Below are 27,902 nucleotides of genomic sequence, written 5' to 3' on the forward strand. Positions count from 1 at the left end.
AAACAGTGCAAGGCTTTAATTCACACCCCACAGATTTGGGGAGGGGGGCTGCACCCCCAAGACCCCCCAAGGGGGGTGCAGAGAGCCCTGGGGGGGCTTTGGGTGCACAGAGCCCGGGGGGGGGCTGTGTGTGCACAGAGCTGGGGGGTTGTGCAGAGCCTGGGGGGGCTGTGCAGGGCCCGGGGGGCTGCGAGTGCCCCCTCCCCAGTGCAGCCCCCGCCCTGTGCTGCTGCTGCTGCTGCTGCTGCTGTTTTTAGAGCAGCACACGGCGCTCTCAGGTAGAGGAGCCGCGGTCGCCCCCGCAGCCCCACCCCCAACACCCCCCCCCGCACCCCCAAAAAGGAGCAGAGTCTCCTCTTAAGGCAAATCCCGCGCTTTGGGAAGGAGGGGGCTCGGCCAGAGCCACTGGGGGGGGTTTGGGGGGTCCCAAATGGGTGGGGGGCACAGCCCTGGGGTCACAAATTGTGCCTTCATTGCTGGTGGAGGGGCACGGCTGGCACAGGGCACAGGGACCTTGCTGGCACAGCAACCGAGTCCTCACCACGGCCACCACCCCTGTCCCCTCTTCCTCACGGAATTGGGCAGCAATCTGGGGGTGCCAGCTGAGCCCCCAACCCGTTTTTAGGGAGGGGGAGCCCTGCCCAGCCCCCAGGGAGGGCAGAGCACGGATTTGGCACGGAACAGTCGGGTCCAGACCCCATCACTGGGAGCAACGTGGTGGGAGGAGGGGCTGAGCCCCCCTGGCCGGTAGTGGGGGGACCCCTCCTCGCCTGGGGGGGTGCAGGGTGCTGTCCCCGTCCCCAGAGGGCAGAGAGGGCACTGGAATGTCCTCAGGGCTTGGAGCAGAGCTCGGCCACGCGCTGGCGCAGGTGGAAGGCGAACTCGAACATGGTGGCAGCCAGGCTCTGGTGGATCAGGTAGCGGGGCAGGCGGCCCTGGGGACACAGCACGGGGACACGGGGCCCTGAGGGACAGTCTGGAGCTGGGAGGGTCCCCACCCCACCCTGGGAGGCTGCAGGGACAGGGGTACAGGGCTGGGGACTGTCCCCATCCCACTGGAGGTTGGTCCCATCCCACTGCAGGGTGTTCCAGGATTTGGGGCTGGGGGCTGCACCCAGCCTGCCCTGGAGGGCTCCAGGGATAGAGGGGAGGGCTGGGCTGGGGGCTGTGCCCCATCCCATCCCACTCGGTTCCAGGGGTGCAGGAGCCATGAATGAGGGTTGGGCTCCACCTCCATGCCACCCTGTCCCATCCCAGGGGGATCCAGGGATGCAGAAACCACAAAGGAGGGCTGGAGCTGGGCTCTGCTCCATCCCTGTCCCATCCCAGAGGGATCCAGGGATGCAGAAACCATCAGTGAGGGCTGGAGCTGGGCTCTGCTCCATCCCTGTCCCATCCCAGAGGGATCCAGAGATGCAGAAACCATCAGTGAGGGCTGGAGCTGGGCTCTGCTCCATCCCTGTCCCATCCCAGAGGGATCCAGAGATGCAGAAACCGTGAATGAAGGTTGGGGCTGGGCTCTGCCCCTATCCCATCCCATCCTGTCCCACCCCATTTGGTTCCAGGGATGCAGAAACCACCAGTGAGGGCTGGAGCTGGGCTCTGCCCCATCCCTGTGCCACCCCAGGGGGATCCAGAAACCACAGATGAGGGCTGGAGCTGGGCTCTGCCCCCATCCCATCCCATCCCATCCCATCCCATCCCATCCCATCCCATCCCATCCCATCCCATCCCATCCCATCCCACCCCACCCCAGGGATGCAGGAGCACCGCTGTGAGGAGCTGCAGCTCCCAGGTTGCTCTGATCCGGGGGAGGAGCTGCAGTGTGGTTGGATTTCTCTAAAAAATCCCTGCACGACTCACCCCCCCACCGCCTCGGCCTCGGCTCCGTGGTGGGAGATCCATGAAAAAATAATAATCCCTGGCTCTGGGGGGGAGGGAGCCGAGGCAGGGCTGGGAACTGGCACGGGGGGATGAGGGGCCAGCTGTCCCGAGGGTCAGGCAGGCACAGGACACTCTCCTCCCCCGGGACCGGGGTGCTCCAGCACAGATCTTTTCCTGGAGAGGGTTTTCCCTCGGACTCAGGGGCAGGAAAAGTTCGAGGCCGATGCTCCAGGGGCCATTTTAGTCACTTCCCGACCCAAACACAAACACGTGCGGGATCCTCCCTCCCCCAGGGATGAGCCAGGGGCTATAAATACTCGCCCAGGGCTAAGGGAAGAGCCAGGAGCTGGGTCTGGGCGCTGGGGAAGGCGCTGGCAGCACTCGGGGGTTTAAAATAGCTCGGCATTCCTTCCACGGCCAGGAAGCACAAGGACAAGGAACCTCTTTTCTTCCCACCACGGGGAGGGGGGTTTGGCTACTCTGCCAAAACCTGCCAGACCCACGGGAGGAAAAAACACCCCTGGCACAAATAGGCTGGGCACCGGGCTCTGCTGGGCACATCCCAAACCTTTCCCGAAGCGCCTGGGGGAGGGGAGGGGGCCGTGGGAGGGAAGGGGAGGGATGAGGAGGGGGCAGCAGCGCTGCAGCACAGCCGGGGGATGAATGGAGCCTTTGTGCTGCTGCGGCAGCGCCGTTACCACGTCAACCTTCGGCGGAGGAAGGAACGGGGCCGGCCCCGCTGCCGCCGCCGCCCCATCCCGGCCCCGGGACACCGGCAAGGACACGCAGCTGCACAAAGAGCCCCGGAGCCGGGGCGGCTGGCTCTCCCAGGGGGGGATTTTGGGTGGTTGTGGTGGTGCCAGGGGGTTTTGGAGCGGGGAGTTGCCACTCTGGAGGGTTTAGGTATAAAAGTTCCCGTGCCTCAGAGTGGTTTTGGTCACTACGGAGGATTAAAAGCTCCTCTCCCCCAGCCCTGCACTCAGAGGTGAAAACCCTAAGTGAGACTTAAATAAGGAAGAGTTTCCCAAACTCCCACTGGGAAAGGAGGGGGATTTTGGAGGAGTTTAACCCCCACTTGCCAAGGCTGAGTCCCTTCAGGGCAGGGCTTGCTAAGGGGCCACTCCTGTGGCTGCTGGCATCCCTGAGCAGGGCCTGGGGATGGGACCCAGCTGCCTCCCCCAGGAACTGGCTTTTACCTTCAGATCCGTGTTGAGGATCCAGATGAAGGTGCAGACCTTGGCATTGCTGGGACACTTCAGGACGATGAATCCCCCGGGTCCATTCTCACCCCTGTGGAGGAAAGCCAAGAGGGTCAGGCTGGAGTTCTGGCTGGGATTCTCTGTGGATGCACCACGTGGAGCTGAGCCTGGCAGCGCAGGCCAGAGCCCAGTGGGGCAGGAGCAGATGCTGGGAGCCTGGGAAGGTGTGTGCCTTGGCTCCAGGTGCACGAGCCAGCACGGCAGGGCAGCTTTCCCACAGGTGCCTTGGCAGAGCCGGTGCCAGGGCTGCCAGTGGAGCAGCAGCTCTGCCTCTGCATCGTGCCAGCTGCTCCCCACGGGAAGCTTTCCCAGGCACAACCCTGGGAGCAAACAAGAGGTCCCAGGAAGCTCTGTGTGCTCAGGACAGGCTCAGCACTTGTCACTCCAGCCCCCAGATCCTTCCCAGCACCATCTGATCCGTCTCTGAGACGGGAGCTGTGCACACACAGCCCAAATACAGATTTCCCTTCCCTCTTCAGAACACTCTATTTTTGCTGTGTGCCTTCGTTAAAGGATTTTTCCAGGCCCTGAAGTCTCCAGTTCCTAAATAGACTGAGGCAGCTCCAACAGCTCTGAGATAAAATGTCAATTACTTTAACCAGATTATTGAGAAAACCGAAGTCGGAGAGCGCAGCGGCGCAGCTGGGCCCTGGCAGGAACAAGGAGTCCTTGTCTGATGAGCCCGACCCCGCTGGGATCCATCACCAGCCTGTCCCTTCAGAAGGGGAGAGGCCAAAGCCCTGCTGAGATTTTGGGAGCTGCTCCACCCTCGTTTCATCCCTCAATGCCTCAAATTCGGTGAGCGAGCGTTTTACGAGGAGCAAAAGGCATGTGAGAGGCTCGGAGCCACAGCCAGCTGTTTACTGCCCCTCAGAAATTCCTGTTTGGGAATTAACTGGTACATAAACAGGATGTGGGACTTGGGATGGAGTTTGTGCTGTTAACTGGGCAGCACCTCCACTCCCCTGAGCTGGGAAACGCCCCAGCACTGCTGACAGCACAGAGAGTTTCTCGAACAAAGGGAGACGAACAAGGGAAGCGAGGTTCAGCTCCACAAATAGCTCAGCTTCCTGCAAATCCTGCCAGCAAGGCAGCAGGGCTCGCAGTTAAGTGGCTCTTTGCCTTGAAGCTCTGGAGAAGTGCGTGATCCCAGCTGAAAAAAAAACAGCACCTGCCTCTCACCTGACGTATTTGGAGAGTGGAGGCTTCAGGCTGTGCGTGGTCGACATCCCTGAGGAAACGTACCTGTCTCTCCTCCTCTCGATCCGACGCACGTTCACGAAATCCCTGCGCAGAGAAAGGGCTTAAAAACACACCAGGGATGTGCAGGGGGGGCAGATCCCTCTCTTTGGACTGCTGGGAGAGGCTGTGGCAGGGTTGTGTCAACGCAGGGAGGCACAGCCAAGAGCTGATATCTGACTGAGCGAGGTTTGGAGTTCTGAGAATCCGGCCAGGAGTGTGTGGAGGAAATTTCGGGGGCTGCTCGCCCTTGGGAGCGTTACCTGCACAGCCAACCAGCCCTACCACGGTGACAGCAGCTCAGAGCATTCACAGAGAGGTCTCCCCATGGTTTGGGGGGTGTTTGGGGCAGTGTGGGATGAACTGACCTTGGGGACACCACCCCGCCGGCAGCTCCGGCCGCCACGTCGTACGAGACGATCGTGTTGTCCTCAACCCGCTGCAAGATCTGGAAAAGGGCAGGGGAAATAAATCCAAAGAAGGGAGATTTGCTCAGATTGTGCCTCCAAGCCTGCACGTGCCAAGAGGACACAGCCCCTCCCTCAAATCAGCACCGGGATCAGATCTTTTGGGCCGGAGCGCGACGAGCGGTGCGTGCGCGGATTCGTCTCGTGAGTTTTTGGGGGGCACAGGTGTCACCTCCAGCTCCTCTCCACGAGGCTCAAAACCCCCCACCGCCAGGCAGAGGCAGGTCTGGCTCAGCCCTGGCCCCTGTCCCTGCCCACCTCTCGGGCTCTTGGCCGGGCACAGGCGTGCAGCCGGCTGCCGCGGAGCGCGCGGAGCGCACGGATGAGCGGCGGGGATTTAACGCCTCGGTGCCTGGGATCCAGCTCGGCTCCAGCCCTGCCAGCAGCCTCTGTTGGACAGGGAAGCTCCAGCTCTCCGCTCCAAGGAGCTCCTGTGATTAAGCCATCTTTGTCCAGCACGCTCACCTGGCAAGCTGCCACTGTTCTGTTCCACAGGATCATCTTCTCGGGCTGCAGAATCACCTCCTGGTAAACCATTTCAGGGGAGCACTGCAGGAAAGCCTGAGGACAGAGCCAGAGCAGTCAGCCAGCCCCTCTGCCTCCCTTGGGGGAGGTGATTTTTTAGGGAAAACAGGGTAAAACACAAAGGACAAGTGGGAATGCAGGTGAGGGGAGGGGTGAGGCCAGCCTGGCTCCCCTGCATGCAAAGCCAGGGCTGTCACCCCTCTGTCCCAGTGCTCCCAGGGGCCTGGGGAGCACACGTGGGGTCAGGGAGGACACACAGACTTGAGAGCCACTGAGCTCTGCCTGTCTGTGTGCCCCTCTCCCACCCTCAGCAGTTCCCTACGCACCATTGCTTCGGGAAGTTGCATTTTTAACTGTTTTGTTTTTTTTTTCCAAGCCATTCCAAGCTCCAGCACACACAGCATCCATTCCATTCCCCCCCAATCCCCACGGGAGTGGAGATCTTCAGAGGCAAACACTTAATGCAGCAAAGTGGGGACCATCCAGCTTTTGCTGGTGAACACAGAGCTGCTCCACTGGCAGCTCCTGCCAGCGAGGCAACATATGCACTGGAACAAAGAAAAGCCACGGCAGCACCGACGCTTCATTAAAGCGTGGTTCCCAGCCAAGCCACTCCAGCTTGGGAGAGGGCACAGAGCAAGGCACTTCCGAGCTGCTCTGCCCGGTGCCAGGCAGCAGCAGAGGCACACTCAGCCCTGGCCTTGCTGGCAATTAGTTCCAATTAGCCTCCTTGGTCAGATTAGTCCGAGATGCTGGCGTTGGAAGCGAGTCTTGCAGTCACCTGCTCCCGACTCTACCAGCGGAGTCTGGGGCCTTGGATATTTGCTGGGGAGTTTGTCTGCCAGCCAAGGGGTTTTCCTGGAGAGATTCCCTAGTGCTGTTCATCTGTCTCAAGCACGGGCAGCGTGTTCTGCAGCCTGACCTGTGCTGAAAGCTGAGCTGTGGCTCTTGCCCCGTGCCAAAGAGACCAAGGAATCGGCCCAAGGATGTTCTTACCTTTAAAATAAAGGTCTTGCCGTGGAAAGGGATTTCAAAAGTGTAAACAACATCACCAAAGTCCTGTGCAAGAGATGAGAAAGATCAGTAAAAGGGATTGTTTCTATTTAGGGTGAAGTTTGCTAAAACTCTGAGGTTCGGGTCACCCCCTGCCCCCCACACCAGGCAGCGACCTCAGCACAGAAACCGCCCCAGGCACATTTCAGTTGGCCATGCCTACATTTCCATCAACAAAACAATATCCAGAGAGGCAGCAGGGATGAGACAGAAAAAGAATCCGCCCCGTGCCAGGCTGCAAACCCCACGTCAAGGTCACATTCTCTTTGTAGCAGCACTGGGGTGCAAAAGGGGTTTGCTGCCAGAGCTGCTGGTGTTACCTACGGCTGAGAGGAGCCTCCCCGGAGGGGCTGGGGATGGGCAGATGAAAACCTTTCATCGTTAGCCCTGTGTTAAACTCTGATTAGTCTATTTAAATCCATCCCCCTTTGGAAAAAGAAAACAATCTGCCCAGCTAGTTTGGCATCAGACAAAGGATCACTTGACAGGGGAATTTGAAACACCAGATGAGACAGCAGTTTGCAGGATTCGCACCCCCCAGTTGTGTTTGGACCTTGTGAAGCAAGGTTGGGTTTGGGGGGCAAATCCTTCCTCTTTCTCTCCACTCTTCAGAGAGAAAAAAGAGCTCTGTGCACCCCAGAAAAGGCTGGAGTAGGCAGAGCCACATCCCAAATTTACACCCCAGCTTCCAGGTGCTGGGGAAAGGGGGACACCAGCAGCTTTGGGGGTGGGAAGAGCAGTTGGTGCCCCACATGGGTCAAAACTCCAGTTTGGGCCCCCAGCAGGCTCAAAGGCACCTGGCCATGGAGCAAGGGCAGGGCTGGAGCTGTGGGACCAACATTCCCATGGCTCTGCATCCCAAAGGTGAGCCGGCCACTCCTGCCCACCCTCCGGACAGAGGGAGGTGGGAAGGGCCCTCTCCTGTCAAACTGCAAGGCAATTAAAGGTCTAATTAAATAAGAGGGGATTTTACATTTAACTGAACTGGAATAGATTCCTAATTCAATCAGGTAATTGTAACGCTTGTTAATTTTTCATGGCGCAAGGAGGTTTCCAAAGCCTCGTTTGTCCCGGTTTTTGCTAAGCCATCCATGCCCTCTGCCAGCTGGGGAGGAAAAACCACACTTGCATTGCTTTTCTCGAACTTCCAGTTCTCCTCCTGAGCGAGGATTTGGTCCACAACCTCCATGGCCTCTTTGCCTTGTCGGACATACTCCTTTTCCTGGGCAAGAAGGGAGGATTTCATTAGCTGGGCGTGCAGGAAGCTCCAGGAGTGTGTGTGAGGCTGCTGCCCCCCCTCCCCGGGCTGGCAGAGGGAAAGGGGATCAGAAATCTCTTAATTTGGGTCACAGAGGCCTCATTTTGGAGCTCCAAGTCACGCTCCCCGCCCTGGCTTGGATCCACACACCAGCTGCTCCCCATGGCTCCTGCCTTGCAGGAGGTTTCCAGCAGGCAAAGGGCTCTGGGATGTGCAGCTTCCTTCCTGGAGGAGCCAGAACTGGGGCTGAACTGGAGCAGGATCTCTGGAAAAGGGCACAAAACCTGTGCCCAGCCAGGTTTTGGGGAGGTCAAGGGTCACCCCTCAAGTCAAGGGGACAGGTGAGGTGATGCCCATCCCAGAATGTGACCAGAGGAGCAGGGATGGAAGGGGGAAGGGGAAGGGACAGGCAGGAGCAGAGCCAGAACACATCCCTGTGGGATGCTGCAGGGAAGAGCACGCAGCCCTGGGATAAAGCTGGGGGGCTCAGATGACCCCTCCTGGGTCAGGGCACAGAGAGGGCTCAGCCACACGTCCCCAGAGCTGAGGGCTCTGGAATGGGGGGGCAGCAGAACCTGAGGGGAGCACAAGACTTGGGAGACTCCCACAGCCCCAGATCAGCTGGAGCTGAGGGCAGGGCCAGGCTCTGTTTACCTGAGTTGTCAAGGCCTTCCTCCCCACACCTTCCTCATCAGACTCGTTGTCTGAGCCTATGGGGAAGCAGCAATTAACTCACAGTTAATGAACACCCCACAGGTACCACCTCCCTCCCTTCTCGTGGGGCACAGGGTCTGATCCCTGTCCCCCACCCAGCAGGAAGGGCTCTCAGTGAGGAGGACTCCCTGTCTCCCTGAACACCTGCTGGGCTCTCCAGAGGGCTGAGCTCATCCTGGGTGTCAGCTGTACCAGGAACAGTGTTCCAGAGGGCTGAGCTCATCCCAGGTGTCAGCTACACTGGAAAAACTGCTCTGGAGAACTGGGCTCATCCTGGGTGTCGGCTACACTGGGACAACTATTCCAGAGGGCTGAGCTCATCCCTGTGTCAGCTACACTGGGACAACTGCTCCAGAGAGCTGGGCTCATCCTGGGTGTCAGCTACACTGGGAAAAGTGTTCCAGAGAGCTGGGCTCATCCTGGGTGTCAGCTACACCAGGAAAAGTGTTCCAGAGGGCTGGGCTCATCCTGGGTGTCAGCTACACTGGGAAAAGTGTTCCAGAGAGCTGGGCTCATCCTGGGTGTCAGCTACACTGGGAAAAGTGTTCCAGAGGGCTGGGCTCATCCTGGGTGTCAGCTACACTGGGACAACTGCTCCAGAGAGCTGGGCTTGTTCTGGGTGTCAGCTACACCAGGAAAAGTGTTCCAGAGAGCTGGGCTCATCCTGGGTGTCAGCCACACTGGGAAAAGTGTTCCAGGGGGCTGGGCTCGTCCTGGGTGTCAGCTACCCCAGGAAAAGTGTTCCAGAGGGCTGGGCTCATCCTGGGTGTCAGCCACACTGGGAAAAGTGTTCCAGAGGGCTGAGCTTGTCCTGGGTGTCAGCTACACTGGGAAAAGTGTTCCAGGGGGCTGAGCTTGTTCTGGGTGTCAGCTACACTGGGAAAAGTGTTCCAGGGGGCTGAGCTTGTTCTGGGTGTCAGTTAAATCAGGAAAAGTGTTCCAGAGGGCTGGGCTCATCCTGGGTGTCAGCTACACTGGGACAACTATTCCAGAGAGCTGGGCTTGTCCTGGGTGTCAGCTACACTAGGACAACTGCTCCAGAGAGCTGGGCTCATTGTGGGTGCCAGCCACACTGGGACCACTGCTCTGGAGGACTGGGCTCATCCCAGGTGTCAGCTACACCAGGACAATCCAGCTGAGATGTCCCCACTCCCACGCCAGGAGCTCTCCAGTGCCACCACGTGCCACCAGCCCTTATCCCCACCCCCGTGCCCTCACCCCAGGGCAGCATTTTCCAAGCACACAGCTCAGAGCATTTAATCCCAAGCCCACGCAAAGCTCCAGCTCCCCAGGCTGGCAGGGATGAGGGCAGCACCAATATAAAGGTGTCATGTGGAGGGTGTGGCAGTGCCACCCCTGCCCAGGTGCAGGCACAGAGAGGGGAGAGGGGACCCTTTTCCAGTGTCAGGCTCTGCCCAGGCTGGGATGACAAGGCAGAGCTCTGGACAGAGATGATGGAGGTGAGGAATTCCACGGTGGGATGAGCATGGGGAGTGAGGTGATGGCACAGGTGACCTTACCTGCAAAGGACTCGGGTGGGGAGTAGAACTGTCCCTCGGAGAGGGCTCGGGGGTACAGCAGTGGCCTCGAGGCTGCAGCCTGGGCTGCCAGGAACCCTGGGAATGGGAGCACAAGGATTTGACACCTGGCAGGCTGTGGGACCCCAGCCCTGCCAAAATAACCCTCTCTTGTTTTTCCTGTGTCTTTTCCCACTGACAGCAGCCAGCCTCAGCTCCTGTTGCCTCATCTTTTGTCTGAGATGTTTTATCTGCCCCGGAGATCAATGGGCTCTTCTGCCTGTCAAATAATCCAAAGGCGATTAAGCATCTAATTAAATAAGAGCTTCCCCTGGAAGCAATTTGGAACCTGAGCCTAATCCAATAGAGGCATTAAACACTTGATCATTTTTCAATTTAAAGCCTCCTTGCAAGACCCAAACATCCTCTGGTGCTTTCCAGTCAGAGCATTTCTGATTGAGCCCTGCCTGACAAATGCCCCTCTTAGTTTGGTGCCACTTCCCAGACAGTGACTCCTGGGAGAGGGACAAAGCAGGCCAGCTCCCTAGAAGGACCCTGGAAGTTTGAGGGTGATGTGTGAAGCATGAGGTCAGCCCCAATCCCTGCTCAGTGTGACCTCAGAGATGCAGGCTGCAGAATTTCACAGCCCATAATTCACCCCGTGCCACAGAATGTGTCTGTGACTCCAGCAGCCCCCCTGGAAAGGGCTCCAGCCAGATCCAAACACAGATATCAGGGACAGGGAGTCCAACACTCTGCCTGGCATTTGCCTCCCTGTTTCCAAACACTTTCTCCCCAGCAGAGCTGAGCTCTGTCTCCAGCACGTCTGGCTGCAGATCCAGCCATTGGGAAATCTGGCACATTTTTCTCTCCTCTGTTAAAAGGTGCTCTTTATAATTTGGTATTTTCTTCCCCTGAAGGGACTTGTTGACCATAACAGAACTGAGTCAGGCACTTCCCATCCCAGCCAGCCTGGAGATCTCTTTCCCAGAAATGTCAGATCAAGGTGCTGCCAGAACAGGCCTGGCTGGATCTGTCCAACTCCTACCAGAGAGGAGCAAAAATACTCACATCGTTCCTCTTCTGCTTCCTGAGTTAGCACTTTAAAATCCAGGAACCAGGTCTCCAGCCAAGCAATGACAAACGAGACGATGGGAAGTAAATACCCAAAAGCTCCTTTGGTCAGAAGCTGTGTGGAAAGAAGCAGAAACCCCAGGGAATGACCCAAACAGGGAATAAAACAACACCGACAAATCACAAAGCGACTTCCTGCGAGCTCAGGGAAACCAACCTCGGAGAGGATGACCTTGACAATCAGGAAGGCACTGGATACCAGTGTAGTGACCTGAAAAAATAAGTGGACAGAGCTCAGATCCCTGAGAAGGCCAGGAGAGGAGGGAAAACCCCCCGGAGGAAAGGCTGGAGTGGCTCCTTACCGCGATGACCCACCAGTGGCGCAGGCGGACGACGGCGTAGCCCAGGAGCAGCACCACGAATCGAAACAGAGCCAAGAGCTGCAAGAGCAAACACCCAGCAGCACCAGTCACTGCCCCTGCCCCTCTGCCAGCTGCTGGGAGGGCAGGGACAGCTGCCAGCTCCTGGGGAACAGACAGGTCAAGGCTGCACCAGGAGGATTCACCGAGGAGAGCCCTGCTGGTCCCACTGAGCCCCAGGGCCCTGCAGGAGGCTGAGATACTCACAAAGATGTCAAAGAAGGAGGTCTTGAATTTGTAGTTGATGATTTCATCCTTCAGGTTCTCCTTGATGCCCACCTTGGTCTGAGGGAGACAGGGAAGCAGGAAGCTGTTGAGTGCACTGATAAGAAATTCACGGCAGGAGGAGCCAAGCAGTGCCCGGGGTTGTGGCCAGGTCAGGGAATGCACCTGGAGCAGAAATGGTCCCACGGGCCCAGTGTGGGCTCCTCTGCCAGCACAGGACCAGGGAGGATCCCACAGCACTTTTCCTGCCTGGATTCACAGCACATTTCCCCCTGGAAACATGGATTCTCACCCAGGAGCATGGGTGGGGCAGGAGGGACATTAAACACCTTTAGGTGGGGATTTCCAACACCCAAATCCTTGGCTCAGCACAGCCAGCAGCTCCTCACAGCCTGGAGCTCCTGCATGGCCCTGCCACTGCTGCCCACCTCATCCAGGAGGCAGATCCCAGAGGAATGGCAGGAGACATGGAAAAAATGGAAAAAAACCACAGGAAAAATGCTCCTCAGGAACCTTCACTAACATCTTCCTGTGGGGGCTGTCAGGGCCACTGAGGACCTGGGGGGATTTAAAGATCCTCCTCATGCAAAGCACTGAGGGAGTCCCTTCTCCCTCCAGCTGCCTTCCCACAGCTCACAGCAGTGCTCCAGGAAATCTGATGGAAAAAAGGAACCAGCAGGATCAAACTGGCAAAGGGCAAGAGGGAGGAGAGGGGGATGCACAGCCCAGGCTGCAGTGGAATCTGAGAGAGGCAAAAACACTCTGGGATTGACAGGAGCGTGGAAAAAAGCTCATCCTGAGATAATCCAGGCTCTGACAGCCCTGGTTCCTGGCCACCATAAATCCTGGGAGGCTGGAATGGCTGTCTGTGAGGAAGTGGAGGGCTCAGGTAACTGGAACAAATGCTTCACCTTTAGGCTATGGCTCTGGATGGAGCCCAGCTGGCTGGGAGCTGGCACAGCCAGCAGCTGGTGCATCTCAGGCCAGTCCTTGGCAGCCAGGGTGTCCTGGCACTCCAAGGGCAGCCACTGGGAAAGGATCCCTGTGGGTCAGGGCTCTGGCTTCAAACCCAGGAAGAGGATTTGAAAATCCTCAAAAAGAGGGGGGTGAAGCTGGGCTCTGCCTCCAGCTGACCTGGGGCCATGGGACTCAGGCCAGCTTGGCTGAGTGGCCACTGAGAGCCTCTTCCCCCCCTCTGTGGCTCCCTGGGATGCTGCAGGAAGGAGGAAACAGGGAAAGCTTTGAGTGATGTTTTTTGGGGGTGTTCCTGGTGGATGGGCTGGTGGGTGCCAGTCCCTGGCACTCCAAGAGAGTGGCCACTCAGGCCAGCTTGGCTGAGTGGCCACCAAAAGCCTCTTCCTCCCCTCTGTGGCTCCATGGGATGCTGCAGGAAGGAGGAGACACAAAAAAAAAAAGCTTTGGGTGATGTTTTTTGGGGGTGTTTTTGGTGGATGGGCTGTGAGGAAGGAGTTGGTGGGATTGGGAAGGGATCCCTCCCAGTTTGGGATGGGGTTTAATACACAACAAAGGGGTAAAAAGAGAGGGGTGAGGCTGGGCTGTGCCTCCAGCTGACCTGTGGCCACTGGACTTGGCTGAGTGGCCACCAGGAGCCTCATCCCCACAGCCTGACACAGCCACGGGATGCTGCAGGAAGGGTGAGACACAGGCAGAGCTTTTGGGGGGTGTTTTCAGCTTAAACACAGGCAGATGAACCACCTGAGGCATCTCCCTGGCTCTGAGAGCACCCAGCCTGCACAATTACAGTTTGCTTTTAACGAGGGGCAATTTGCTGGGCTTATCTCACAGAGAAGGAAACGGTAGGATAAAAAAAAAATTAAAAAGGGAAAAAAAAAAGGCATTAGTCATGATATCAAACCGTTTCTCTTCATAACCAGGCAAATAAGCTGCTCTAATGGCTTTAAATATGCAGCATCTCAGCTCGGGGCCCAAATATCAGCACTTAGTCACTCATTAATGGCTACCTGCACGACCCACGCTCTGCATCACCCTGGTGACCGAGCCGGGATTATCTCCCGGGGGCTGGAATTTGGGATTCCAGCAGCTCTCCAGGGTGAGGACCGGGAGGAGGGCAGGGGGCTGGGGTCCAAAGTGGGCGGGCAGGACACCGTGGGCACGGCTGGAATGCTGGAATGCTGGCTGGGAAAGGGATTTTCCTAAGGGGGGTGGGGAGCAGGGGGCTCCGGGCAGGGTGAGGAGCTGCTGGCCTGGACAGTTTAGTTACAGACACCCAGAGATAAGGAGAGCAGAGATAAGAGCTGCTGAGGGAGCAGCAGGATCCAGCGCTGATAAATGCAGGGTCTATCTGTTCATCTCTGCTCCCGGTGTTCCTGGGGAGGACACGGAGTACCTGAAACCAGCCAGGGCCGGTTCAGGGAAAATCAAAACAAAATATAGCCCAGGGAGGGATTTGGACTTGGTGGGACTGAGGTAAATAAACTGGATTTTCCCTGTTGTTGCAACACAGAGCAAACACAGCAGTTTGTGAGTTGCTTTGGAGAGAAGCAAACCACTCACATCCCCCTCAACAATCCCTTGGGAAGTGGAGCAGCACCTCCAGCTTCCCAAAGCTGAGATCAGCAGCAGAATTTTGGGATCAAAGCCCCTGGGGGATCCTCCCCTGCTCCTCTGATGCTCTGAAAACACGGCAGCAGCAAACCCAGGGGAGCAGGAGGGGAATTTGGCTCAACTTGGCGGTTCCAGAGGCCCTGGATCTTGTTACAGCACAACAAAGGGAGGTGTTAACAACCCTGGGCAGCCCCGACAAAGCCGCGGGGCAGGAAACGAGCTGGACTTTAGTTGATATTACAGAACAGCGCTGGGAACAGCAAACAAAGATCTGTCCCAGGAGTGCTGGAAGAGAGCAATTAACGCAGGGAACCGAGTTGAAAAAGGGGCAAAGATTCCCGGGTTTGCCTCCTCCGACTCACATTGAGCTCGATGATCCACAGCAGGGAGATGAAGAGCAGGTCGAAGGTGACGAAGAGGCAGAAGGTTCTCCTCACATCCGAGATGGCTTTTCTCTTCTCCGGGGAGAGGAAGTACGGGGAGAAGCCCTGGCTCTGCGAGAGGGACGAGCTGATGGAGGCGATGGCGGGCAGGCTGCGCTCCAGGTCGTGCTGCAGCTCCGGGGGCTTGCTCATCCTCCGGGGACATCGGCCACCAGGGCAGCGCCACCTGCGGGGACACACCGGGGACCCTCAGGGCTTGCCACACCCCTGGTGTGTCCTGAGAATGCCAGGGGCAAATCAGATCCCGGCAGAAATCATCCCCGGGAGGGTGGCACAGGTGCCCAGAGGAGCTGTGGCTGTCCCTGGGTCACTGGAGTGTCCAGGTTGGATGGAGCTTGGAGCACCTTCCTCAGTGGAAGGTGTCCCTGCCATGGCAGGGGTGGGACTGGATGGGTTTTAATATTAATTTATATTAAAGAATGTCTTCTATTTCCATGCTTTAATGCCATGGCAGTAGGAAAAGGGGCTCCAAAGCCCATGGAGATACCAAGGCAGCACAGAAAGCAGCTGCAAACCCCATGGAAGCTTTGTGGAAGAAGCAAAAAGGGGTCCCACACCCCATGGAGACACTGTGGGCACAGGACAAGGGGTCTGAGGCTGTTTTGGGAGCACTCCCTGAAATCATGGAAGGATTCCTCTGCAGGGAAGGCACAGCCTCGGAGCTGGGCATCCCACTGGGACTGATCCCAGCCTGCACAGCCGGGGAAGAACCTGGGGCTGGGCCTGGCTGGGCCAGGCACAGCAGCAGGGAGGCAGCAGGGAAGGAGCTGCTCTGTGCCCCCCAGGGCAGGGAAGGGGCTGCTCCATGTTCCAGGGACAAGGAAGGAGCTGCTCTGTGTCCCAGTGTAAGGGAAGGAGCTGTTCCATCTCCCAGGAGCAGGGAAGGAGCTGCTCCATGTCCCAGGGGAAGGGAAGGAGCTGTCCCGTGTCCCTGTGTCCCAGGAGCTGCTCCATGTCCCCATGTTAGGGAAGAAGCTGCTCTGTGTTCCTGTGTTAGGGAAGGAGCTGCTCCATGTCCTAGGGGCAGGAAAGGAGATGCTTCAGGTCCCAGGAGCTGCCTCATGTCCCCGTGTCAGGAAGGAGCTGCCCCGTGTCCCAGGGATGGGGAGGAGCTGCTCCACATCCCCGTGTCAGGAAGGAGCTGCCATGTGTCCCCGTGTTAAGGAAGGAGCTGCTCCATGTCCCCATGTCAGGAAGGAGTTGTCCCGTGTCCCTGTGTCAGGAAGGAGTTGTCCCATGTCCCCACGTCAGGAAGGAGTTGTCCCGTGTCCCTGTGTCAGGAAGGAGCTGCCCCGTGTCCCAGGAGCTGCCCCGTGTCCCAGGGATGGAGCTGCCCTGTGTCCCAGGAGCAGGGAAGGAGCTGCTCCATGTTCCAGGGACAGAGAAGGAGCTGCTCCATGTCCCCGTGTCAGGAAGGAGTTGTCCCATGTCCCAGGAGCTGCCCCGCGTCCCAGTATTAAGGAAGGAGCTGCTCCATGTTCCAGGGACAGAGAAGGAGCTGCCTCGTGTCAGGAAGGAGCTGCTCCATGTCCCCGTGTCCCAAGAGCTGCCCCGTGTCCCAGGGATGGAGCTGCTCCATGTCCCTGTGTCAGGAAGGAGTTGTCCCCTGTCCCCGGAGCTGCCCCATGTCCTTGTGTCAGGAAGGAGCTGCCCCGTGTCCCCATGTCAGGAAGGAGTTGTCCCCATGTCCCAGGAGTTGTCCCGTGTCCCAGGAGCTGCCCCGTGTCCCCATGTCCCAGGAGCTGTCCCGTGTCCCCATGTCATGAAGGAGTTGTCCCCTGTCCCCGGAGCTGCCCTGTGTCAGGAAGGAGTTGTCCCGTGTCCCCGGTGCTGCCCCGTGTTCCCATGCCATGAAGGAGCTGCCCCGTGTCCCAGGAGCTGTCCCGTGTCCCCATGTCATGAAGGAGTTGTCCCCTGTCCCAGGAGCTGCTCCATGTCCCTGTGTCAGGAAGGAGCTGCCCCGTGTCCCCATGCCATGAAGGAGGTGTCCCCTGTCCCCGGAGCTGCCCCGTGTCCCCATGTCCCAGGAGTTGTCCCCTGTCCCCGGAGCTGCCCCGTGTCCCCATGTCCCAGGAGTTGTCCCGTGTCCCAGGAGCTGCCCCGTGTCCCAGCCCCGCCTGGCAGTGCCGGGCACACCACCCCAGCACGGCTGAGGTGTTGGGAGGCCGGGGCTGTTTTCCTGCAGCCGTGCCAACCATTGTGTCGGGATTCTTCCTCTCCGTCAGAGCAGCACAAGGAGGCCCCTGTGGGGAGGGAGGGTGACACGCCGGGGACAAACACGGAACGAGCATCCCAGAACAGGTCGGGCCAGGGATCTGCCAGCCCCGGTGACCTCCCAGGCACCCAGGGCAAGGCCACAGCCACAAACTCCTTCCTGCTAAATCCTCCTGCTCAAGGATGTTTTGGCTCCCAGAAAAAAAAATCTCCCTGGATTGCTGGTGGTGTGAGATCCCAGGGAGGTTTGAAATGCCACTGGTGACACCCAGCAGTGCCCACAGAAAAAGGTCCCAAGGCTGTGCCCAGATCTGTGGGAAACCCCAAGGGATGTGAAGGCAGCCAGCAGCACCTGCAGGAGCCCAGCACAGCCCGATTTGGGGCAATTTGGGGCAGTTTGGGGCAGTTTGGATCCCTGAGCCGGCGGTTTTTGCATCCCACCCCCGGCAAGCTCTGGGGCTGGGAAGGGAACAAAGCTGGAATCCTTGTCACTTCGGATCAGCCCCTCCGCACGCCGGGCCCGGCTGGAAGTGACAAAAGTTAAGGACATCTGTGAGGGATAAATAATAAATCCCCCCTGGCCGGGGCTGCCGCCGCCTCCTCCTCCTCCCCGACAGCACTTTGCACTTAGGCAGCCCCGCCCCGACTTTCACAGCGCTTTAAAATCACCCGCAGAAACTCCGGGGATGCCAAAAGGGGTCACAGAGGGGTGGTGGGACATGGCAGGACACGGGGACACAGCATCCCAGCCTCGCCGAGGAGGTTTGGGACACACAGATCCCTCCTAAAGCATCAAATTCCCGAGGGAAAACACAAACTGTGGGGCAGAGCAGGAATGTTTGGACCCCAGAGAAGCCCCCCCTGCTCTGGAGCTGCTCCTGCGGCAGCTGAGAGCTCGGAGCAGGGGCTGGAGGAACGTGGCTGCTCTGGGTGACACATGAATTATTGAGCTCTGCTCCATTTTGCATTCCAGCATCCTCCACGTCCCCACCCCGCAGCCCCCGAGGGAGGGCTCAGCAGGGAATGAGGGATGGGGCCAGGGGGAAAAGCCCCAAGCTGTGCCAGGGTGGGCATCAGGGTGGGCATCAGGGGGATTTATTCACCAAAGGACAAGCAGGGTTTGGGAGGTGTTGGTGGGGTTGTGAAAAATGGTGTGGATGTGGCACTTGGGGACACGGGTTAGGGGTGACACGGCTGTGCACGGCAGGGTTAAGGATCTTGGAGGGCTTCTCCAGCCTCAAGGATTCCAGGATTCCATCCCAGAGAGGGGCAAACACTGCTGGGGGGCACTGTGGGTGACAGATCACAGCCTGGGGGACACCCCAAGTGACAGATCACAGCCTGGGGGACACCCTGAGTGACACATCCCAGCCTGGGGGACACCCCAAGTGACAGATCACAGCCAGGGGACACCCCAAGTGACACATCCCAGCCTGGGGGACACCCCAAGTGACAGATCACAGCCTGAGGGGCACTGTGGGTGACAGATCACAGCCTGGGGGACATTGTGTGAGGCAGATCACAGCCTGGGGGACACCCTGAGTGACACATCACAGCCCAGGGGACATTGTGTGAGACAGATCACAGCCTGGGGGACATCCCAAGTGACAGATCCCAGCCCAGGGGACATTGTGTGAGACAGATCACAGCCTGGGGGACATCCCAAGTGACAGATCCCAGCCCAGGGGACATTGTGTGAGGCAGATCACAGCCTGGGGGACATCCCAAGTCACAGATCACAGCCCAGGGGACACCCCAGGTGACAGATCACAGCCCAGGGGACATTTTGGGTGACAGATCACAGCCTGGGGGACACCCCAGGTGACACATCACATCCCAGGGAGACACCCTGAGTGACAGATCACAGCCCAGGGGACACCCCAAGTGACAGATCTCAGCCCAAGGGACACTCCAGGAACCCTTCTGCCACCACCAGCCCAGTGCCAGCACCCCAAAACCCCATCAGTGCGGTGCCACCACCCCAGTGCCACCATCATCCCAGTGCCACCACCATCATCCCAGTGCCACCACCATCATCCCAGTGCCACCATCATCCCAGTGCCACCATCATCCCAGTGCCACCATCATCCCAGTGCCAGCACCATCATCCCGGTGCCAGCACCATCATCCCAGTGGCAGCACCAGCAGCCCAGTGGCAGCACCCCAAAACCCCCTGAGCCATCTCCACAGCACACTGGCCACCAAAGCACCCCCAGGGGCAGTGCCAGGGCCTGTCCCAGCCCTGCCCCCCCTCCCTGGGCCCCTCGTTAGCCCCGAGTCTCGTTAACGAGCCAGCTCCCACCCCGTGACTGCACTTCTCCTTCCTCCTGCCACGCTGCCCTCGGGCTCATGTGACAATGGCTGCTGTCCCCTCTGCTGTGCCCCGGCCAGCCCAGGGTGGGCAGCACCCGCAGCGGGACCCCAAAACCCCCGAGCCACGCGGAATGTTCCAGAAGGTGCAGTTTGCCAGGGATGGAGACCCCCCCCGCTGCCCTGGGCACTGAGGGGGGGGGTCTGAGCTGCCCCCCAAAACACCAAAATAAAAAAATCAGTATTGACCCAGACACCCAAATCCGGGCAAAAATAAAAAACTGGGAAGGATCCAGTGGGGCAAAAATAAAAAATTGGGAAGGATCCAGTGGGGCAAAAATAAAAAATTGGGAAGGATCCAGTGGGGCAAAAATAAAAAATTGGGAAGGATCCAGTGGGGCAAAGGGCTGGGTTGGGTTCAGTGAAAAGTGGGGACACGGGGACCCTGGGGGACACTGAGACCCCTTGGTGGACACTGAGACCCCCAGGGGGGACACCAAGAGACCCCAGGAGGACACCAAGAGGGTCCTGGGAGGACGCTGAGACCCTAAAAGGACACCAAGACCCCCTGAGAGGACACTGAGACCCCCAGGAGGACACTGAGTTCATCAACACCGGGACTGGGGTTGGGATGGGCTGGATGTGGGGTGGGATGTGGGGCAGGATTTAGGGCAGGATTCAGGTTGGGATGTGGGGTTGGATTTGGGGCAGGATTTGGGCTGGGGTTTCAGTCAGGATGTGGGGATGAATTTGGTTTGGGATTTGGGGCTGGGTTTGTGTTGGGATGTGGGGCTGGATTTGGGATGGGATTTGGGGCTGGATTTTGGTCAGGATTTGGGGCTGGGTTTGTGTTGGGATGTGGGGCTGGATTTGGGTTGGGAAGGGCTGAGTTTGGCTCGGGATTTGGGGCTGGATTTGAGGCTGGGTTTGGGTCGGGATTTGACTCAGGATGTGAGATTGTGGCAAGATTTTGGTCAGGATTTGGGCTGGGTTTGGCTCGGGATTTCGGTCGGGATTCGGGTCTGGATTTGGGTTGGGTTTTGGTCAGGATTTGGGGCAGGATTCAGGTTGGGATGTGGGGCAGGATTTGGGCTGGGATTGGGGCAGGATTTCGGTCTGGATTCGGGTCAGGATTTGGGGCAGGATTTGGGACGGGTTTGGGGCAGGATTTGGGTTGGGTTTGGGGCAGGATTTGAGTCGGGATTTGGGGCTGCATTTGGGTTGGGATGGGCTGGATTTGGCTCGGGTTGTGGGGCTGGACCTTGGTCAGGATTTCACTCTGGATTTGGGGCAGGATTTGGGTTGGGTTTGGGTCAGAATTCGGGTCTGGATTCAGGTCAGGATTTGGGTTGGGTTTGGGGCAGGATTCAGTCAGAATTTGGGTCGGGATTTGGGGCAGGATTTGGGCTGGGATGTGAGGCTGGGTTTGGGCTGGGTTTTGGTCAGGATTTCAGTCTGGATTTGGGCTGGGATTTGGGATGGGTTTGGCTCAGGATTTGGGTTGAGTTTGGGGCAGGATTAAGGTTGGGATGTGGGGCTGGATTTGGGCTGGGATTGGGTCAGGATTTGGGTTCGGTTTGGGGCAGGATTTGGGGCAGGATTCAGGTTGGGATGTGGGGCTGGATTTGGGCTGGGATTTGGGCTGGGTTTGGGGCAGGATTCGGTCTGGATCCCGAACCCCCGCGGCACAGCCACGGCGGGGCTCCACGCCGCCCCCTCCCCGCAGCCAGAGGGCCCCGGGCCCGCTGCTCCCGCTGCTCCCGCTCCCCGCGGCCCGGGGGAGCCGCCCGGGGCCCTCCCCGCCGCCATCCCGGTGGAACGGGGCTGGGGCGGATAACGGGACCGGGCTGCCCAGGCCTCCGGAGCCGTGGGGGTTGTGCCGGTAACCGGGCCTGAGGCAGGACTCGCAGTGACAGCCCCGTCCGGTCCGGTCCGGTCCGGTCCGGTCCGGTCCCGCTGCCACCGGCGGCTGCGGCCCCGGGAGCGGCCCCGGGAGCGGCACCGAGCCCGCGGCACCGGAGCGCGAGCGCAGCCCGGCCCCGCCAGGGCGGGAATGGAGCAGAGCCCCCGGAGCGCCCCCGTGTCCCCCCCGGTACCTCCCGGTGCCGGTGCCGGTCCCGCCGCCGCTTCCGGGCCCGCCGCCACCTCCGACCCCGGAAGGGAAACCCCAGAGCGAGGCTGCGCCGGCAGCGACCATCGCCGGGCGCGGGGGGGGGGCGGGACAGACCATTCACTGCGGGAGGGGCTGGGAGAGACCATTTCTCACGCGGGGGATCAATAAAGCCGGGAAGGACCTTCCCAGTAGGGCCGGGAGAGACCATTCCAAAGGGGGGAATCCGTGGGGTGAGGGCAAAACCATCCCCGTTGTGGAAGAGGGGGTGTCTGTGGGGTGGGCAAGGGAGAGACCATTCCCCTCCTTGGGGGTGCGCCGGTGGGTCTGGGCGAGACCATTCTCCAGTGGAGGGGTGCCCGTGGGGGGCGAGGGACAGCCCATTCCCTGTGGGAGAGGGGGGTGTTCATGGGGCCCCCCCAGTCTGTGCCCCCCCAACAAAGCCCAGACCCCCCCAAAAAGGGAACCAGAGCCCCCCAAAACACTCTGCAGCCTCTGTACAGCCGTTTATTGCGGGCGGGGGGCTCTGCTCGCGTGGGGCCGGGGGGCAGCAGCCAGGGGGGGCCCGGGCCCCGCCAGCGCCCGGGGGTCCCGTCCCCGGCCCCTGCGCCGGCAGCCGGGGGGGCACGAGGCCCGCGGGGAGGGGGCGGCCGTGGCCGGGGGTCCCGATGCGGCCTGGCGCGGCCCAGAGTGGCACAGGGCCCAGCGTGGCACGGCATGGCCCAGTGCGGCCCAGTACAGACCAGCATGGACCAGCGTGGCACAGGGCCCAGCGTGGCACGGCATGGCCCAGTGCGGCCCAGTACAGACCAGCATGGACCAGCGCGGCACAGGGCCCAGCGTGGCACGGCATGGCCCAGTGCGGCCCAGTACAGACCAGCATGGACCAGCGTGGCACAGGGCCCAGCGTGGCACGGGGCCCAGCGTGGCACGGCACGGCCCAGTGCGGCCCAGTACAGACCAGCATGGACCAGCGTGGCACAGGGCCCAGCGTGGCACGGCACGGCCCAGCGCGGCCCAGTATACACCAGTATAGACCAGCATGGACCAGCACAGGACACAGGGCCCAATATGGCGCAGCACAGCCCAGTGCGGCCCAGCATAGACCAGCACGGCCCAGCATGGCCCAGCATGGACCAGAATGGCCCAGCATGGACCAGAATGGCCCAGCATGGACCAGAATGGACCAGCATGGCCCAGCATGAACCAGCATGGACCAGCACGGCCCAGCATGAACCAGTATGGACCAGCATGGACGAGCATGGCCCGGCACGGCCCAGCACGGCACGGCGCGGGGCCCAGGGCCCAGCATGGCGCAGCACACGGCGCACGGCAGGCGAAGCGCAGGCAGCGGGCGGGCGGGGGGCAGCCGGGGGGCACGGGCGAAGCTGCGGGGGCCGGGGGGTGCCGGGGGGGGGCCGGTGCCCGGTGCCCGGTGCCAGCTAACTGGTGCCCAGCGGGAAGGTGGGCGAGTGGCGCTCGGTGCCGATGGGGCGCGAGGGCACCTCGGCGAAGCCGACGTGTCGCCGCTCTGGGGACACAAACGGGGCGTCAGCTGTCCCTGTCCGCCATAGTGGCACCGGGGACAGCGGGGGTGGCAGGGGGGTGACAGCCCACGTACCCCCGGTGCCACCGTCCTGCTCCTGGCCCGGCTCCTCCTCGTCACCCTCCGCGCCCTCGGGGTCCTCGGGGATCTCTGACACCGTGAGGGACTTCAGGTCCTCCTCGCGCTCGTCGATGCCGCCGGCGAAGGACACCTTCTGCCCGCCTTGGGGACCGCGCGGCGGCCCCGGGGACGCGCAGAGTGAGGTGGCACAGCTGAGGCACGGGGGGGACGCGGCCCCGAGCCCTGGTGCCCGCCTGGCATCCCCGGGCGGGTGAGCGGCCACGTCCCCTCGCTGTCCCTGTGTCCCTGCCATCTCCGTCCTCCTGCCATCCCTGTCCCCATCCTCCTGCCACCCCCTCCTCCTTGTCCCCCACCATCCCCATCCCTCCAGCATGCCATTCCTTCTCTGTCCCCATCCTCCTGCCATCCCTGTCCCCATCCTCCTGCCACCCCCCTATCCTTGTCCCCCACCATCCCCATCCCTCCAGCACGCCATTCCTTCTCTGTCCTCATCCTCCTGCCACCCCTGTCCTCCACTGTGTCTGTCCTCCTGCCATCCCTGTCCCCATCCTCCTGCCACCCCCCTATCCTTGTCCCCCACCATCCCCATCCCTCCAGCATGCCATTCCTTCTCTGTCCCCATCCTCCTGCCACCCCTGTCCTCCACTGTGTCTGTCCTCCCGCCATCCCTCTGCCATCCCTGTCCCCCCATCTGCCCCCACCCTCCTGCCATCCCTGTCCCCATCCTCCTGCCACCCCTGTCCTGCTGTCCCCATCCCCCTGTCCCCCTCACTGTCCCCTCCCCTCCTTCCACCTCCATCCTCCTGCCACCCCTGTCCCCCTGCCATCACCTCCACTGTGTCTGTCCTCCCGCCATCCCTCTGCCACCCCTGTCCTGCTGTCCCCATCCTCCCGCCACCCCCTCCTCCTTGTCCCCCACCATCCCCATCTCTCCACCGCCTTGTCCCCTTGCTGTCCCCGTCCTCCTGCCACCCCTGTCCCCCCGTGTCCCCTCCTCTCGGTCCCCACCCCGTTACCTTTCCTCTTGTGCGCCTTGAGCCCGGCGGGGAAGTAGCTGCGCTCGGCTCTGCCCTGGCTCCCCGGGGCTGCCCGGGCGGGGGTGGATGAGGCCGGGGCTCGGCGAGGCACGCTCGGCCCCGGGGCTCCGCCGGGGCTCCGCCGGGGCCGGGCATCGCCGCGGCCGGGGGTCCGGCTGGCGTCACCGGGCCCCGCGGGGGACGGGGACACGGCCCGGCGGGGGAACGCGGTGGCGGCGAGGACAGCACCGGCAGCAGCCAGTCCGCGTGTCGCCTTTGTCCCCCAGGGGTTCAGGGGATGGCGGCTCCCGTCCCCGCTCCAGGAGCACCGTCCCCATCCCTCCGTGTCCCCCAGGAATCCCCCCGTGTCCCCCAGACTCCCCCTCGTGTCCCCCAGGCTCCCCTCATGTCCTCCATCCTCTCCTGTGTCCCCAGGCTCCCCTCGTGTCCCCAGACTCCCCCCCGTGTCCCCAGGCTGCCCTCATGTCCCCCAGGATCCCCCCGTGTCCCCCAGGCTGTCCCAGTGTCCCCCAGGCTCCCCTCATGTCCCCCAGGATCCCCCCGTGTCCCCCAGGCTCCCCTCGTGTCCCCCAGGTTCCCCTCGTGTCCCCCAGACTCTGGCAATCCTGTCCCCATATGCCCTGGGCTCTGGTCCCCGTGTTCCCACACCCCCGGGGCTCTGTGTCTGTCCCCCCGTGTCCCCAGCCCCTGTGTCTGTCCCCCCGTGGCCCCAGCCCCTGTGTCTGTCACCCTGTGTCCCCAGCCCCTGTATCTGTCCCCCCGTGTCCCCAGCCCCTGTGTCTGTCACCCCGTGTCCCCACCTCTCCTTGTCCCCCGGGCAGGGCCATGTCCCCACCCCGCAGATTCCAGCAGCTCCACCGCCACACCCCTCCTGCTCCAGAATCCCCCTCCCCGCATCCCCTGTGTCCCCCAGGCTGTGACATCCACGGATGTCCCCGTGTCCCCTCACCAGCCTCCAGGGCGCTGTCGGGGTCGCAGCCGTCGTCGGGCTCCCCGTCGGAGCTGTCACCGCCGCCCATGCCGCTCTCCAGGTGGGACTGCACGATGCGCTGCACGGCTGGGGGGGACAGCGGTGTCACCGGGGTGTCACCGGGGTGTCACCAGGGTGTCACCGGGGTGTCCCCGCAGCCCCCGCGCTGTCCCCGGGCCGTACCTTTGAGCGAGGGCGGGGTGTAGGCACACGGGTTGGTCCTCTTTGGTTTGAGCAGGCAGCCCTCGCCCGAGCGCTGCGGGGGGAGCGGCGTCGCCATGGGGGGGCCTGGTGTCCCCTGGGGGTCACCGCGGCCCCCGGAGAGCGGGGAGCCCCCCGGGGAGGGGGGGGCTGCGGTGGGGGTCTCACGATGGGGCTGGCGCCCACCTCTCCCCAGCAGTGAGGACACTGCTAGGGGGGTGTGGGGTGGGGATACGGGGTTGGGGACACCGTGGGGACCCTGCACTGGGGGTGGGGTATTGGGGACACCACCCTGAGGACCCCTCCGTGGGGACCCTGTGCTGGGGACCCCCATGATGGGGACACTGCCATGAGCACGTGGCACTGGGGTGCCCACAATGGGGACACTGCCATGAAGGTGTGGCATTAGGGTCCCCATTATGGGGACACTGCCATGAGGATGTGCCATTAGGGTCCCCACGATGGGGACACTGCCATGAGGACATAGCATGGGGGACCCCGCCTTGGGGACCTGTTTTTGGGCTGCCCCCGATGGTGACCCCGCTATGGAGACCTCGCGTTTGGCACTCCGTGGGGATGTGGCACCGGGGACACCGTGCTGGGGACACCGTGGGGGTGACCCCGCGGCGGTCACGCGCTGGTTGCACAAACTCCAGAGCCTGGCTCGGCTCCATGTCCCCATCCCGCGTCCCCGTCCCGGCGCTGGCGCCGTGTGCCCGTGCCGGGAAGGAGCCGATAAGCTCCGGGCGCCGATAAACCCCCGGGGACACGGGACGGGGAGGGGGCTGTGCCGGGGGTCCCCGCGCCCACTCACCTGGTAGGGCAGGTTCTCGTCCTCTGTGTCCGCGGCGCCGGGGAGAGAAGGGTGAGAGGGACACGGGCACCCGTGCCACCCTCGGACCCCCGTCCAGGGGTTACCCTGCCCGCCAGGGACCCGCCACCCTCTCCTTAAGTGACACCCCGTCCCCTCCCTGCCACCTTCTCCAGACATCCCGTTCCACAGGTGACACATCCCACTGCCCACCGCGTCCCCTCCCTGCCACCGTGTCCCGTCCCAGACACACTGACAGACACAATGTTCCCTCCCTGCCACCTTGTCCCATCCCTGCCACCATGACAGACACAATGTCCCATCCCTGCCACCATGACAGACACAATGTCCCCTCCCTGCCACCGCCTCCGGTCCCCGGACGGGCTGTCCCCTGCCCGGTGTCCCCTCCCGGCCCCGCTCACCTGGCGAGGAGTGTTCGGAGAGCTGGAAGAGCATGGCCGGCGTGGGCCTCCGCCGGCGGATCTGGGGCACAGCGGGGTGTCACCGGCTGGGGACGCCCCGGGTCCCCTGTCCCCTGCCCTGCGCCCCAGGGACACGTGTCTGCACGTGTGTGAGCGTGTGGGTGCAGGGCCACCAACCCTCCCGGCACGGGGGTCCCCGGGGTGTCCCCAGTGCCTCCCAGCCCCATGAGAGCCCCAGGCCAGCTCCTCCGGAGGGGCTCCGCGTCCGGCGTGGGGTGGGGATGTCCCCTCGGAGCAGGGACAACCGGCGGGGGTGGCTGCAGCGACTCCCAGCGTGTCCTGTCCCCTTCATCCCATCCCTGTCCTCATCCTCTCTGTCTCATCCCTTCCCTGCTGTCCTGTGCCATCCCTGTCCCTGTCCCTGTCCCTGTCCCTGTCCCTGTCCCTGTCCCCCTGGCACAACTCCCCATGTGCGGGACCGCAGCTCCCACGGGGACCTCGGAGCTCTCTCGTCCTGTCCCCGTCCCTTTCTGTGTCCCCGCCGCGGTCCCGTCCGGTCTGTCCCTCCCGTGCCACGTCCTGCCCACTCCGGTCCCCCCTGTCCTGCTCTGCCGGTCCCATCCTCTCCCCCTTGTCCCCTCTGTCCCTTCCGATCTCCCCTGAATCCATCCCCTCCCTCCCTCTGTCCCCTCCCACCTCCCCTTGTCCCATCCCATCTGTCCCAAAGCATCGCCCCGCCGTCCCCTCTGTCCCTTCCATCCCCTGCCTTGTCCCCTCCGATCCCCCTTGTCCTGCTCTCCCGGTCCCCTCCCGTCCCTCCCGTCCCCTCCGATCCCCCTTGTCCCATCCCCTCCCTCCTGTCCCACTCTGTCCCCGTCCTTCCCCGCCTCCCTCCAGCACCCCGGGGCTCTCCCGTGTCCCCCTCCCGTGTCCCTCTCCCGTGTCCCCTTCCCGTGTCCCCCTCTCGTGTCCCCCTCTCGTGTCCCTCTCCCGTGTCCCTCTCCCGTGTCCCCCTCCCGTGTCCCCCTCTCGTGTCCCTCTCCCGTGTCCCCCTCTCGTGTCCCCCTCTCGTGTCCCCCTCCCGTGTCCCCCTCCCGTGTCCCCCTCCCGTGTCCCCCTCTCGTGTCCCCCTCCCGTCCCACGCGCTCACTCCGGGGGTCCCTCCTTGCCCCGAGGTCACGGGCAGCGCTCTGCCCGGGCAGAGGAGGGACCCCCGGGCTGTCCCCTGTCCCCTGTCCCCTGTCCCCTGTCCCCTCACCATCTCCACGGCGCGGGGGTCCAGGTTGCTGGGGGGGGCCGGCACGGAGAACTGGATCTTCTTGCGCTCCTTGGGGTCCATGGCCTCGGCCGGGAGTCACCGCAGCCCGGGGTGGGGAGGGGGGGTCCCTGGCACCGCTACCGAGCGGAGTTCCGTGGCAGCCGGGGCTCGGTACGGCGAGGAATGAGAGTGGCGGGAGGTGGGGAAGGCAGAGCCGGTGAGGAGGAGGAGGAGGAGGAGGAAGGAGAGGGAGGGAGGACACGTCTTCCTACCAGGAGC

The 27,902-nt window shown here is 61.7% G+C and overlaps 2 protein-coding genes across 2 annotated transcripts; both read right to left on the reverse strand.

Moving 5' to 3' along the window:
* Positions 1-341: 341 nt before the first annotated feature.
* Positions 342-21,426, reverse strand: STARD3 (StAR related lipid transfer domain containing 3). The gene is made up of 15 exons (XM_064400025.1): positions 21,284-21,426; positions 14,583-14,829; positions 11,617-11,694; positions 11,353-11,430; positions 11,208-11,261; positions 10,988-11,105; positions 9,920-10,015; positions 8,340-8,395; positions 7,557-7,649; positions 6,371-6,433; positions 5,315-5,410; positions 4,751-4,830; positions 4,326-4,430; positions 3,081-3,174; positions 342-935 (listed from the first exon to the last, which is right to left on the reverse strand). Exons 1-15 carry the CDS (start codon positions 21,415-21,417, stop codon positions 831-833), a joined length of 1,497 nt encoding a protein of 498 aa, XP_064256095.1. The 5' UTR covers positions 21,418-21,426; the 3' UTR covers positions 342-830.
* Positions 21,427-21,790: 364 nt separating this feature from the next.
* Positions 21,791-27,855, reverse strand: PPP1R1B (protein phosphatase 1 regulatory inhibitor subunit 1B). The gene is made up of 8 exons (XM_064400032.1): positions 27,624-27,855; positions 26,366-26,426; positions 25,947-25,969; positions 25,115-25,187; positions 24,911-25,018; positions 23,941-24,009; positions 22,919-23,065; positions 21,791-22,828 (listed from the first exon to the last, which is right to left on the reverse strand). The coding sequence occupies exons 1-8, from the start codon at positions 27,702-27,704 to the stop codon at positions 22,740-22,742; spliced, it is 651 nt and encodes a 216-aa protein (XP_064256102.1). The 5' UTR covers positions 27,705-27,855; the 3' UTR covers positions 21,791-22,739.
* Between the last annotated feature and the right edge of the window lie 47 nt (positions 27,856-27,902).

This window comes from Passer domesticus, chromosome 27, assembly GCF_036417665.1.
Source record: "Passer domesticus isolate bPasDom1 chromosome 27, bPasDom1.hap1, whole genome shotgun sequence".
NCBI classification, from domain to species: domain Eukaryota; kingdom Metazoa; phylum Chordata; class Aves; order Passeriformes; family Passeridae; genus Passer; species Passer domesticus.

Coding starts and splice junctions, on each gene's coding strand:
- STARD3 (XM_064400025.1), bottom strand. CDS start 21,417: ATGGTCTGTCCCGCCCCCCCCCCGCGCCCGGCGATGGTCGCTGCCGGC. Junction 14,830..21,283: donor ACCGGCACCGGCACCGGGAG/GTACCGGGGGGG, acceptor GTGTCCCCGCAG/GTGGCGCTGCCCTGGTGGCC. Junction 4,431..4,750: donor GGCGGGGTGGTGTCCCCAAG/GTCAGTTCATCC, acceptor TTCTCTGCGCAG/GGATTTCGTGAACGTGCGTC.
- PPP1R1B (XM_064400032.1), bottom strand. CDS start 27,704: ATGGACCCCAAGGAGCGCAAGAAGATCCAGTTCTCCGTGCCGGCCCCC. Junction 23,066..23,940: donor CAAGGCGCACAAGAGGAAAG/GTAACGGGGTGG, acceptor GCGGTCCCCAAG/GCGGGCAGAAGGTGTCCTTC. Junction 22,829..22,918: donor GCAGGACGGTGGCACCGGGG/GTACGTGGGCTG, acceptor TTGTGTCCCCAG/AGCGGCGACACGTCGGCTTC.